The sequence below is a fragment of the Lagenorhynchus albirostris genome, chromosome 5 (assembly GCF_949774975.1).
Source record: "Lagenorhynchus albirostris chromosome 5, mLagAlb1.1, whole genome shotgun sequence".
Classification (NCBI taxonomy): Eukaryota; Metazoa; Chordata; class Mammalia; order Artiodactyla; family Delphinidae; genus Lagenorhynchus; species Lagenorhynchus albirostris.
The window spans coordinates 143,570,492-143,584,904 of record NC_083099.1 but is presented as its reverse complement, the minus strand read 5'-3'; the positions used below and the strand labels follow the sequence as shown (position 1 = coordinate 143,584,904).

Below are 14,413 nucleotides of genomic sequence, written 5' to 3'. Positions count from 1 at the left end.
AAGGAAACTAACAAAGATTCCTACACTCACAAGCCCGCTGGCAAAGAGGGAGTCTGCCCATCAGTAAGGATAACAAGTGCGATGGACTGAAACCAACCAAGTGTGTTTAAATCCTTAAGTTCATAATGATACTACAAAAATAAAATAAAAATAAGTAAAAGCTAATTGATCACCAATGAAGAATACTAGTGCACTAACTCATTTTGAGAAGTTATGTAAAGAAGAATCAAGCATTTGGTCTGCCTTTCCTATACAAACTATACCACTGGGTAACCGAATAACATAAACAAATGTGTGTGCGTGTGCGTGTGTGTGTGTACAAATACACACTCTTTACAGAAATCTTTCAGATAATAAATGAAGAAACGGTAAAATTAGAATAAATAGCACGGTTTTGCAACCCTTAGGGAATTAATGATGTGAGAATAAATATCTGCTAACATCACAAAAAGAGACACCACCAGACATGATTGCGCCTGCTGACAGAAGAACACACCACCACCTGTGCAAGTCTTGCCAGAAAAATGCAAACTGCATTCTGACCCAGACTCGGGCTCCGACACCCTACAGGAAACAGAGGACAGAGGATGGTTCAAGGACACCACAGGGCACAGCTGGTACAGTCCAGGCAGGGGGCCACAAGACACACCCCCTGGGCTCTTCAAGAAGCTGCAAGGAACAAAGGAGGCATGGGGGAAACCAAGATTGCAGGAGAGACAAGACATTTATCTAAAAACCTTATTTGGATACTAAATAATTCAAAGAATTTTTTAAAAAAAGACACTTCAGACATGTTGGAAACGTAAACGCTGAATATTTGATACTAAGGAATTGTTTTATTTAGATGCCATAAAAGTTTTGCAGTTATGTTTTTTAGACGTCCTTGTCTTTTAGAGATCATACTGTCTTAGCTCAGGCTGCCATGACAAAACACCCCAGATGGAGTGGCTTAAACAACACAATTGTTTTCCTCCACGTTCTGGAGGCTGGAGTGCAAGGTGCCTGACTGTGTTCCCAGGGAGGGCTCTCCTTCCTGACTTGCAGAGCGCAAGTGCCCCCCAATCTCTCCTCTTCTTACGAGGTCAGTGACCCCACCATAAGGTACCCACCCTCATGACCCAAGCCAACCCTGATGATCTCCCAGAAAGACCACCACATTAGGGGCTTGGGCTTCACTATATGAATTTGGGCGGGCACAAATATTCAGTCCGTAACACATACATTTACCGATAAATGTGTGATGCCTGAGATTTGCTTCAAAATAACATAGGACTGGAAGGAATGGGGGGTATAAAGAAGCAAGATTGACATTCATTCAATTGTTGAAGTTGAGCGATAGGTTTGTAAGGTTTCTTCACACAATTCTATTTCTTTTTACATATTTGCAAGTTTCTGTAATAAAAAGTTTGAAATGTTAACACTTCTGCCATTTCTCTTACCCTTTTCTCTTTCTCCTTTTTGGCCTAGCACGTATCACCTATTACATTACATAATTTACTATGTATGTACACTGTCTATCTCCTCTTGCTGGAATGTAAGCTCTAAGAGGGCTGGGGTCTTTGCTCACAGGTGTAACCCAAGCACCTGCAACAGCGCCTGGCACAGAAGAGATGCTGAGTACACCTTCACTGACAGCAAATCTAGCCCAACTCCCTCATGTTCTACACTAGACAATTCAGGGCCCCCAAAGGACAGGATATCCTACAGCAGATGCAATGACGGTGCTGGCTGTCAAGTTCTCAGAGTATAAATTTAGTTTTAGAATGAGTAAGATTACACTAAAATTTTCCAGTACGGCTGCCCTACTCAGTTCTTCGACTGCTGAACTGAAGGAAGAGATATTTTTATTTTACTTAACTCTCTGGCAAAGGCTTTCTCTCAGGGGTAATTTCAGGGACAATCCCCCCTTCCGTGTGGGTGGGCAGTGTCTGACGCCCCGACCACTAGGTAAGGTGGTGGGGGCGGAGGAGGCGCCACCCTGCTGCAGGTCCTCGCCACGCTCCCAGACACTGAGGGGTCCTGGTCAGGCACAGCGAAATTGGCCCTCGGGTCTTCAACCTCAAAATGACCTGACGGCCCTTCCCACTGTGCGCCTCAATGCCTAGAAACTTTTGGGCTGACCCAGCCAGACTAGGAGTGCCTACAAACAGTGAGCTACGGATGTAGTAAAAATTGTTACCACAGGTGTTATTGTTAGCTCCAAGGCTCTACCTAAAATTTCAGCTCTGAAACTTATGCAGCACCTTCCAAACACTAAACAGATCTGTTAAAAATAAGAAAACTTCCAAACATATCCCACTCCGTGGTGAAACCAACCTCTAAGCCTACTGTCAGTTTCTTCATAATTTCTCTGCTCACTTTTTTAAAAATTTTGCAAACAAAGGCCTAAAATAATATTGAGGAATGAAACATCATGTAACACTTGTGCAGGAAGACAAAAGCATTTATTTCCCTAGGGGAAAAAAGAGGGAAAGAGAGATTGCAGAAAACGTTCATCTTTTCCTAAGAGATCATCCCACCTTGTATCAACATCTCAAGCCCCAAATTCCAGATACCAGGGACCTGCTCCTTGGTCAGGAGCACAATGAGGACAAGCCTCCAAGGACAGAAGAAGTGATATAAAACCAAAGACACAGGATGGATGCCGGCCGACGTGCACCTGAATGCCAATGCAGACACTGTAATGAAGGAGCTGAACAGGGCGCCCAAAAGATCTGTCCACGTCTTGACACCCCAGAACCTGAGAATGAACCTTATTTGAAAAAGGGGTCTTTACAGATGTGATTAAGCTCAGGCTCTCAAATAAGATCATTCCAGATCATATATGGATGGGACCTAAGTCCAATGACAAGAGGTCACTTGTCAGGTCAGACAAGAGACAGAAGGGAAAACCCAGGGAGAGAGAAAGCCGTGTGAAGACAAGGAAGAGACTGGAGTGATATGGCTACAAGCCAAGGAATGCCAAGGATTTCTGGGAGCTGGAAAGAGCCAAGAAAGGATTCCCACCCCGCCCCCCCCCCAAAAGCCTTGGGAGGGAGTACAGCCTTGCTGATACTCTGATTTTCAACTTCTGGTCTCCAGAATGGTGAGACAATAAATTTCTGTTGTTTCAAGCCATCCAGTTTCTGGTAATTTGTTACAGCAGCCCTAGAAAACTAATACATATGGTATAAAATACAAAAATAGAATGTACATCTTTCCTAGTGCTATACCAATTCATCTTTTAGGTATGTTTTTGGCCACACTTCTCATATGTCAAAGTAAACCCAGATGAACAGGCAATTCAGAAGAGGTCCAAGCACGAGTAAACACATAAAAAGAACCTCACTAACTGTCAGGTATATAACACCAAAACAACTCTGATGGCCTTGGGCTGGGCAAAGAGTTCTTAGGTATGATATTGAAAGTACAATCCATAGGAAAAAAAAAAAATTGGTAACTGGATTTCATCGAAATTTAAAATGTTTGTACTTCAAAATACATTAACTGAAAGACAACCAAAGATCAGGACCAAACATTTGCAAATCATCTATCTGATAAAGGACATATATCAAGAAAATACAGTGAAACCTTACAACTCATGCAAATGTACAGAGCAGCATTACTCATGACAAAAAGTTGGAAACGATCCAAATGTCCATCAACTGGCGAATGGATAAACCAGACATGGTGCATCCACACAGTGGAATACTAGTCAGCAATTAAAAAGGAGCAAATTATAGTTGGTGCAACACGGATGAACCTCAGAAACTGCAGAGTGAAAGAAGCCGGACAGAAGACAGCATATTATGTGATTCACTTCTTTGAAATGTCTATAAAACGCAAATTTATAGGGACAGAAAGCAAATTAGTGGCTGCCTAGGCCTGGGGATAGGAGCAGAGATTGACTGCTAACAAGTTCTTGGGGTGATGGAAATGTTCTAGAACTGAATTACGGTGATAGCTGCACCACTCTGAATATTTACTAACAGTCAGAGGACTGTACATGTACAATGGATATTAATTTTATAGTATGTAGATTAGAGCTCTTAATAAAGCTGTTCAGAAAAAGTCATCCATCAGACTGGCAAAGATTAAAAAGATGACTCCCATCGAGTGGGGCAGAGTATATCTCAGAGGACAGCTTTTTCACAGGGTGATTCAGGGGCAGGTTTCAAAATGTAAACTGCTCCCCCCTTCTGACCCAGCAATTACACTTCTAAATTCCATTCTTTATAATGAAAATGTATTCCTGCTTTTATTTATACACATTTAAGGTTAAAGTTTCTTTTCGAAGAGTTACAGCTATATCTTCTTTCAAGGTTCATCCAAATGTCAGGTTGACAGTCCCTCAATCCTAAATGTTCCACAGCAGAAGCTGAATCATCGACCTGAGAATGCTTTGTTTTGGTCATAGCTAAATTTCTATTGACTTATAGTAAAGAAAACATATTTGAACACAACTCCGAAGGACCATGTCAAAGATTATGGTCCCTACCATACCACTGAGCTTTGCTTTTACTGGATTAACATGTATTTCCTCAATTCAAAAACTCCAAACAGAGAATATCCCAGTATCAAAAAGAAAAAAAAAAAAAAAAAAACTAAGTGCATAGCAGTTTACCTAAAAACAAGTCTGAGTAATCAGGATTCAAATTCTAACAAAATGATCTTGATGAAGACGTGTACTTAAAGAAAATAACTTTACACCATCAAAAGCGCCTACCTATGGAAGCATTCAATGACATATAACACAGTTTTCCCTTTACAGCAGTGTTTACTCATTTATTGATTTGATTTCTTCAACAAATATGTACTGAGCACCAACTACGTGCTCAGCACCGTCCAGGCGCCAGAAACACAGCAGTGATCATAACAGATAAAGGTCCCGCAATTCTGAACCTCACATTCCAGCGTGCGGGCAGCCTGGGTTAGGGGTGAAGAGAAACAATCAACCATGAAAAAACAAATGTTCTATCTTGCGGGTGCTGAGCCAATAAGACTGAATAAAGTCGACGCGATGCCAAACCCTAAGCAGGCCTGGGAAGTGGCACATGAGCAGCCCAGGGAGCGGGAGGGAAGCACCCAGCAGGTCAGGAAAGCAATGAGGGCACCACGGGAACAGGGGCTGTAGGGACCAAGTGGTTAAAGGCACAGCCAGGAGGCCAGTGTTGGGGCCAGGGGGCGGTAGGCCGCAGAGGGTCTCAGAGCCCATGGGAAGGTCTGGGAATATTACGCTGAGAAGGTGGGTGGCCCCTGGAGGGTCCTGAGCAGAGGAATTACCTGCTGTACTTCTTTCTTAGAGAGACTGCCTTCAACCCCAGAGAGAACGAGTTTCAGGGGCCAGGTTGGAAATGGCATGGCCAGCTGGGAGGCTGCTGGGGTCCCAGGGAGAGATGAAGGGGGCTGGGGTTTGGGGGAGCAGCAGTGAAGGTGGGGAAAAGGGGCTGAATTCTAGATCAATTCAAAGACAGAATGCTATTTGCTGGTAGACGGAATGTTGGTTGTGACAGAAAAAAAGAAGTTGGGAATGACTACAAGGTCATCAATTTTAAATTTAAAAACCAAATATTCTCTAAGTGCAAAATACTGTGAATACATTTAAAATTCATGTTAAGAGCAGTTCCAAAGGAACGATTTGACTGAAGGCAGGGGCAGAAGGGAGGAAAGGACAGAAGGAAAGGTGATATAAAGGGAGGAGAGAAAGCCCAGGAGGCTGTGGGCAAACGCCAGCAGGGAGACTGTGAGAGAGAGGGGTGATCAGGAGAATCTGAGGCTGCGCAGTCCCCCTCCCGTGGTCTGTCATCTAGATCCGAAGCCCCCAGGCCAGAGCAGAGGGCCCCGAGATCAACAGGGAGCCCCTGGGAGACCACGCACCAAGTTGTGCAATCCATGTGAAAAGAGACTCCACTCCGTACTGGCAAAAAAGTTTTTTTAGACAAAAAATTCCTCAGTAAGTCACTGGCCTTTTCAATAAAAGGTAACCAAGGTGGCCTTTCCTACCTCCTGTTGTGTGGACCAACCACCATGCTGTCAGTTCCTTTCTAGGGAAAGACCGGCTCATGTGTTATGTCTGCCATGCTTGATTACTTCAGAGATTCATCAGTGCTTAAATAAAAAAAAAAAAAATCAGACCCCTGAGTCTCATTGCATAAACCAAACTTTACTAGAAACTCTTCAGAAACACATCTTGTAAATCAGGCACACGAGCTGACGTTCTAGTGGAAAAGGAAGCTTTTCACTTCTGAATTATTGGTTCAATTGAATCCACCCTAGAGTTGGGCTAACATACTAGTAACATGGGTTCCCAAATGCGTGCCCAGGTGCTCAGGGTACCGCAGCAAACCCAGAGAGGGCCCAAGGGGTGTTCCAAATTTTTGAGGGGAAACAGCAATACTGAAGATGTCCCAGGCCCCAGCTGAGTTCATCAGTTTCAATACTACATCGTGCTACAGTTCTTTCAATGACATCATTATCATCACAAAACAGAGTAACTGCTGTAATAAAAGGCCAAGAATCACCCCCTCCACAGTCAAATAAACAAAGCAGCGGCGTCCAACCGGATTCCCAGGCTAGAGAAGCTGCGCAGCGCCCAACAGGTGTGGCCGTCCCTAATATGTTATTGTGGTTATATCTAAGAATGAAACAAAAATTTTCCTCCAATTTATGTGTATTTTTTTTCAAATAACTACTGTTAGGACATAATACTTAATAAAATTATTTGAACCTAACTACTTAATAAATGGAATTATTAAATATTCTTTTCAGCCTAGAGGTGCCGTGAAAAAATTTCTGAAGACGCTAAGACCACCGTGAACAGAGAAAACTGAGAAGTCTCTCCTGAGTAGCTGACATTCTTTCTGCACATCCATCACTCTTCCGAGTGCTTTACACATATTCATTCAATCCCCACGTCAGCCCTCTGAGACTGGTACCATCCCTGTCCCTATTTCACAGACGAGGAAGCAGTCACACAGTAAGTCCTGCCTGTTTCTAACCACGCACAGGTAGAAGCGATTTCTTCTTCTTCTTCTTTTTTTAAATATTTATTTATTTACTTTTATTTTTGGCTGTGTTGGGTCTTCGTTGCTACACGCGGGCTTTCTCTAGTTGCAGCAAACGGGGGCTACTCTTCATTGCGGTGCACGGGCTTCTCACTGTGGTGGCTTCTCTTGTTGCAGAGCATGGGTTCTAAGCATGTGGGCTCAGTAGTTGTGGCTCCTGGACTCTAGAGCACAGGCTCAGTAGTTGTGGGGCACGGACTTAGTTGCTCTGCACCACGTGGGATCTTCCCAGACCAGAGATCGAACCTGTGTCCCCTGAACTGGCAGACGGATTCTTAACCACTGGACCACGAGGGAAGTCTGAAGTGATTTCTAAATCAAAGGAAGTACAGATACTAATGCCTTAGTCCCTGCCCTCCAAATACACCCCATGGAACTGCGGTTTCCTAAGGAGAAATGTTTCTGCCGCTTCTCAATAGCTGATTCCCTACTGGCTTAAGGATTCAATATGGACCAAGACCTGCATTTATGTGTATCAGTTTAAAAAGAGGGCATTTTAAGTTACTTTTCTGGCAATGAAATTGAGAGTGGTTAAATCACAAGCACCATACTTTCACGCTTGATAGAAAATTGCAATGTACAAATTTAAAAACTTTAACGTACAGGGGGGAAAAAACAAAACCCAACCAGGTAAAAAGCATTATGGGGCTTCCCTGGTGGCGCAGTGGTTGAGAGTCCGCCTGCCGATGCAGGGGACATGGGTTCGTGCCCCGGTCCGGGAGGATCCCACATGCCGCGGAGCGGCTGGGCCTGTGAGCCATGGCCGCTGGGCCTACGCGTCTGGAGCCTGTGCTCCGCGACGCGACGGGAGAGGCCACAGCAGTGAGAGGCCCACATACCGCAAAAAAAAAAAAAAAAAAAAAAAAGCATTATGGATCTGCTCAGTTTTGTTGCCTTTTCCCCCCTTTGAAAATTCATGATGTCAGATCCGGAACCCTAAATATAGAGATTGAGAAAAATTAAAGCAGCACCATCCGATGTGACTGGGTGAGAACAGATCATTCGAATGAACACTGTTGTTTTTCAGATACTACACAATTCCACGTTGATAGTTCTGTGCTATCTTAGGTAGGATGCCAACAGCCAATAAAGAAAAGCCACAAATCAGTGGAATTATAATAGCTTTGTCTGCTAATGAGATAGCTGGGAAAGGAACATCTCTTTCCTAACATACCCTTGGGTCAGAAACCTCGGTCTTTATTCCAAAGCAGAGAACTGATCCAGTGGTTGAAAAAAAAAAAATCTACGCTCTAACTCAAATTTAGATCAAGTGGATCTGCCGGATTTGTTTGTTTCACTGTGCATCTTTCATGATTAGTCAGACCAGGTGATTCATCGCCCAATGTCATCACACCACTAGTACCGCAGACTGCGCGGTGGACACCCCTGTGCATTTCAGACACATCCTCCAGTATTCAGAAGCTTCACCAGGCCTGGAGTCTAAGCAGATCCTCCACAGAGGTAGTCACTCTGCACCAGAGGCAGTCAGGCAGCAGCTTCGGGAAATTTTAATTACGGACTAAAGGCCATTAAAACTCTTAGGTATCTTCAGAATATTATTAAAATAATTTAGCAAGGTTTTCAAGGAATGATGTATTCTGTTTACCCCTAACCTCTGGGGACTTTCCACTCTTCTCACGGCCACAAATGAAGAGTTCCTAAATTTACCTGAACTGGTAACATTCTACATTCTTCTCAGAAAGGCTGATGCACAATTCGCTTTCACGCAAAGGAAAACGTTCTAAATCCTATGAAAAAAATTGAAAACGAGCACAAACTCTGCTCTCATTTTACAATGAACAAACACAGACCTCCTCAGGGTGCAATGGCTGGAAAAGTATTAAACAGACTTTTGAAAACTAAAATGCTGCATACTAAAGGAGCTATGTACACAACAGCAAAGCCTCCAGATGGATTTTTTTAAAGCAATTTTCCTACTACCTTTGTCTACATTGCTTACACTAGCGGCTCCCTTCAACACATGTGCAGCTGAAAGAATGGAACAAAATAAAGAAAGTATAACGTGAAACCAGGACAGCAAGTGCTTTACCGCAGCTTCAGTCCCAGACACACCAAAATGAAGTCAGCCTTCCTAAAACTTAAAAAGTCTTTAACTTTTAAAGGGATCTTTTTAAATTTTTAAGGTAACTTTCTCTGAAAGTTTACCGAAGCCACTTTCTTTTCTGAGACTCCAATGAATGAATGGTTGTGCCTTTTAAAACAGAGATACCATCAGTACAGACAATAGTTTTAAACACCGGAAAAACCTCCACCAACATAGCTTTTACAATAAATCTGTAGGAAAGGAAACTATCCTTTAGCTGTCTGTCATGCATGCGCGTATGAAACTAAACACTAGACCCACATCTCAAACACTACTAGGGTAACGATTTACCTGTTTAGTCAAGGTTGAACCCAACCCAAGGCTGAACTTTCTCTTCAGATATGTATTTACATAACGCCCACAGAAACACTGCTATGAGATGTAAGCTAAGGGGTATGTATGAGATATAATTAGACTTGTTAATGTTTCTACAGGCAACACTGATCCAGCACTCACAGTGTGCAGGGCACATGGGGAGGAGTCTCCAGCGTCTGGAAGACACTGAAACCTAACAGGAAGACCACTCCGAGCCTGGCTCCTCTTCCCTGAGGGTACAGAAGGCACCTGGGAATTAACCGCAGGGCCTCCAGATCAGCTCTACACACACCTGTTCCCTCGACTAAAGTGCAGTCTTGAGCAAGACCTGCAGCTGCCCTGGTGAAAACAGAAAACAGCTTCAAACTATGCAAGTGTCCAAATTTAGATGTGACACCGTCCCTTTCCCTGAGAAAGTGTATCAGCTAAAGATAAAGCAACAGACTTCAACTTTAAATATACAATTTCTCAGAGATCTGACAAGAGAAAGCATACAAGGAGAGTAAAAGAAAGAGAGAGAAAGAAACAAGAGAAGGCTCAAGACCTACAGAACCGTCTACTAAGGGCTAAGTGCCTGCCTGGATATTGCTGTAGAAAGAGTGCTTCCTTTCAAAGTGTGGAACACCATCTGAAAAAAATAACTGAAGATAAGAACACTGTCAGAGGTCAAAAATCCTAATAGTCTGAAACACCTGTCTGCAAGTCATCAAAATGTCAGCCAACGTTTCAACACTTTCCATAAGCTCAGTGTTTCTGAAAGTATTTAATTCCGAAATTATGGTTGTAAAAGTTAGAGGAAATTTTTCTGTAACAGGAAAACAATTCCTTTGTGGATGAGTAAATGTGGCGCCAAAAAAAAAAACCCGACACTCAAAATGAAGAGGCACCAGTCCAGTGGTCCAGAGCGTGGATGAGCTCATCGAACCTTCGCAGCCTCATCTGTGAAATGGGTTTCTGCTCTGTGCCAGCGTCTCGGAAGTGCCTGAGCGGCCTGCGGGGAAGAGCCCTGGTTCGCGGTCCCGGCCCGGCACAGCCGCTGTGCCCAGGCAAGCGCAGCTGGGCACGGCCGACGGGGCTCCTGAGTCTTCCACTACTTAACACGTTACTCCTAACAAACACGACAACCGCACGCAAACTTCGTCCACGCTCGCAGAGCCGGGAGACCCTCTGCGGGACCGGAGGAAACAGTGCGCCTGGAGAAGACCGTCCCCGCCGGGAAGAACCGGCCCGAGCGGGGCAAGCTGCCGAGCCTGCAGCCGGACGGGGCGCACAGCGGCGCCCCCTCGGGGCGCGCCCCAGGCGCTGTCCAACTGCAGCCGGACAACCAGAAGAGCGTCCCTGAGGAGGTCAGAGGTCGCCTCCAGGAGAGAGAGATACGAGGTCGGCCCCGGGGAGGTCGGAGGTCGCCCGCGGGGTCAGGGCCCCGCCGCAGCCGCCGCCCCGGCCACACCTCCATTCCAGGAAGCGGCCCGGCCGGGAGCGCGGGGGCCGGGCCGCGGGGGCCGAGGGGCCGGCGACCTGGGCCGGGCTGCACGCCGCGGCTGCCGCCCCCTCCCGCGCCGCCGGGCACTCACAGGTGACGATGGGCTTGTTCTCCATGGTGTAGATCACCGGCGGCACCGGCTCCTCAGGGGCGTCCATGGGCGTCCGGCGTCACCGGCCCGGCCTCCTGCGCCCCATGGGCAGCCCGAGGCCGCGCCGGGCCAGCCCGAGCCTAAGCGGCGCCGCAACCGCGACAGCGACGCCCGCCCGGCCGCTCGAGGTAGCTCCCTAGCCGGCCGCCCGCAGTCGCCGGCCGCCCGCCGTCGCCGCCCGCCGGCCGCACCCGCTTCCGGTGCCGGCGCGCGGTGGTACCGCTTCCGGGGCGCGCGCCTTAAAGGGGAGGCCTTTCCGTCGGGCGGACTCGGTCCTCCGACGGAAAGGCGATCCAGGCTGCGCGAGTGTCGGCGGAGGTATCCTCCGCGTCTCGGGGCCGAAATCCGCGCGGGCCGGACGTGGGCCGCTGTGGGTCCCGCACCGTAGGGACTGGACGGCCGGGAACCGCCCCCCAGGCCGGCGCCCTCGGGCGGCGTGGGGAGGGCAGCCGGGACTCGCAGCGGGGCGCCCACAAGCATCGCCCGCAGGAGTGCCCGACGTCGAGGACGACGCCGGGGGTCGCTGACCCGGAGCCCGTGGAACCACCCGGGGGGCGCTGACAGCCGCGTGCGGACACGGGGACCACCCGGGGGTCTCAGACATCCGGACAGGGGGACCACCTGGGGGTCGCTGACACCGACACATGGACCCCGGGAGTCACCGACATCAACAAGTGGACACGAGCGTGTCCATTTCTCACCTGTGTGGGTTGCCGCCCGTAGCCTAGCATTGTTATTTCTACCAGAGGCCTGATGCTTCGGGGGAATCATTAGGACACCGGGTTAATTCCCACCACTGAGCGAATGGCAGTTACCCCTTGCAACACTCTTGGTCTTGTGTTTGTCGTTACATTGGTTTTATGAAGTAATATTGCTGCCATGAAGTAGAACAAGATTATATACCTTCTCAATACAGCCTAGACTCTCCGGCACCACTGTCCTCCTCAAGGCGCACCTGGGAGGCCGACTGCCACAAACTCTGCCCCGCGGTTGGAAGCAACCACCTTTCTCTGCATTGCCACAACACTAGTTTCCTGTCTCCGTGACGCTGTAAAATTCTTGAACTAGGGGCTGCCTTTTACTCATGTCCCCACCTCCAATACCCAGCCACACAGGGCCTTCCACGGAGTAGGCACCTTCTGGAAATGCCACAAAATAAAACCTTACTTTAACTGCATGTACATTTCTTACGCAAGGAAAGTAGGTTTGGGGAAACTTTTGCAAATGAAATAAGGTAAATGTATGTGAAACAGTTTGAGTGTGAACACAGCTGCTAAATGCGTGTGCACAGTGCGGCGCTGTGCTTGGAGGCTGGGTGAGCAGGCAGAGGTCAGGGTCTAGGACAGCTGGAGCCTGTGAGGCAGGGCAGCAGAGCAGGAGGTACGGATGAGAGCCAGAAGTGTGCGTGGGGCTCAGCGTAAGGCTCGGCCTCAGCTGTGCTCAGCACTCACTGGATAAGGTTCCACAGGGCTTACCAGGAAGACAGTGAGAAGAGGGCAGAAATCCACAAGTCTGATGGAAAGCATTGAATTCTTGACTTACAGATCGAGAGACTCAGGAAAACCTCAGTAGAATACCTACAAAGAGGGACTTCCCCGGCGGTCCAGTGGTTAAGACTTCACGCTCCCAATGCAGGGGGCAGAGGTTCAATCCCTGGTGAGGGAACTAGATCCCGCGTGCCACGCGGTGAGGCCAAAATACAAAAATAATAAAAGGTAAAAGAGAGAGAGGACAGCCACGAATGGGCAGTTATCACATGAAAAGATGCTCAGCATCCATTAGGTATCCGGGAAGCACAAATTAAAGTGACAAAGAGGGGCTTCCCCGGTGGCGCAGTGGTTGAGAGTCTGCCTGCCGATGCAGGGGACGCGGGTTCGTGCCCTGGTCCGGGAGGATCCCACATGCCGCGAAGTGGCTGGGCCCGTGAGCCGTGGCCGCTGGGCCTGTGCGTCGTCCGGAGCCTGTGCTCCACGGTGGGAGAGGCCACAGCAGTGAGAGGCCCGTGTACCGCAAAAAAAAAAAAAAAAAAAAAAAAGTGACAACGACATATCACTTTACATCTACTCAAATAACAAAAATAAAATACGAAACAGAAGGTACCAAATGTAGACTCCAAGGCCAGGTCTCCACGTCTTTAGTCTATTCTAACAGAGAACTAAGTCCAGAGAGACTCTGAGAAGACAGACACTAACAATTCTTCCTTCACGGCAATGCTGTGGCCTGGCCCCACTGGCCAACTCTTGCTTGGAAGAATTTTCTTTCTGGATGGAGGGAAGGGGAGATCGAAGATCTTGCGCTCTATCCCAGGCAACACTCTGGCTCAAGGGCAGTAAGGGGGCTCCTGGGCTATTTTTCCCCCAAGCAGACCTATCAGAGATTTATTTTTTTCACATGGGAATTTAGAAAATGCTTGAATTCAGCATACATACTGGCTTAGCAATTCCTTTCAATATTGGTGAAAATGATGCTATTTCTATTAATCGATGTCCATTCTTCTTTCTTTCAGATCCTTTTCTGCTGAGACAGCATTTGTTTTTTTAAAGGTTGCTGGAACTTGAGCCCAAATGGTCTTTCCTGGTAGCCCATTACATTGTCTTCAGGCTGCAGAGAGCCTGTTCAATTATGTATTGGGATATTGCAGATGCTTTGTCTAAGGGAACACCGCCCTGGGCTTGCTCTGCCCCACTGCTCAGGCCCTCTCCACAGAGGGCTCTGCTAAAACCGAAGGTGAGCCAGCACATGTTCACAGCAGGTTTATTACTGGTAGCTGAAACTGGAAACCACCCAGGTGTCCTTTGACGGGTGACTGGTTAAACGATGTGTGGTCCATCGGTACTGTGAAAGACCACGCGGCAACAAAAAAGACTGAACTACTGATACACACAACCACCTGGATGGATCTTGACAGAATTATGCTGAATGAAAAAACTCTAGGACTTCCCTAGTGGCGCAGTGGTTAAGAATCCGCCTGCCAATGCAGGGGACATGGGTTCGATCCCTGGTCTGGGAAGATCCCACATGCTGCGGAGCAACTAAGCCCGCGAGCCACAACTACTGACCCGCATGCCGCAACTACTGAGCCTGCGTGCTGCAGCTACAAAGCCCGCGCACCTAGAGCCCGTGCTCTGCAACAAGAGAAGCCACTGCAATGAGAAACCCGTGCACCGCAACGAAGAGGAGCCCCCGCTCACCGCAACTAGAGAAAGCCCGCGCACAGCAATGAAGACCCAACGCAGCCAATATTTTTTTTAAAAGAAGAAAAAAGAAAAAACTCTAACCCCCAAAGGTTATATATTATATGATTCCATTTATGGAAC

At 47.4% G+C, this 14,413-nt stretch overlaps 1 protein-coding gene across 5 annotated transcripts in view; it reads right to left on the bottom strand.

Moving 5' to 3' along the window:
- Positions 1 to 11,267, bottom strand: part of TRAPPC10 (trafficking protein particle complex subunit 10) — a 91,945-nt gene extending 80,678 nt beyond the window's left edge. For all 5 annotated transcript variants that reach the window (XM_060151029.1, XM_060151030.1, XM_060151031.1 and 2 more), the window contains exon 1: positions 11,037 to 11,267. In XM_060151029.1, coding sequence (XP_060007012.1) covers positions 11,037 to 11,103 — 67 coding nt within the window. In that variant the 5' untranslated portion in view covers positions 11,104 to 11,267. The remainder of the gene's footprint in view (positions 1 to 11,036) is intronic.
- Between the last annotated feature and the right edge of the window lie 3,146 nt (positions 11,268 to 14,413).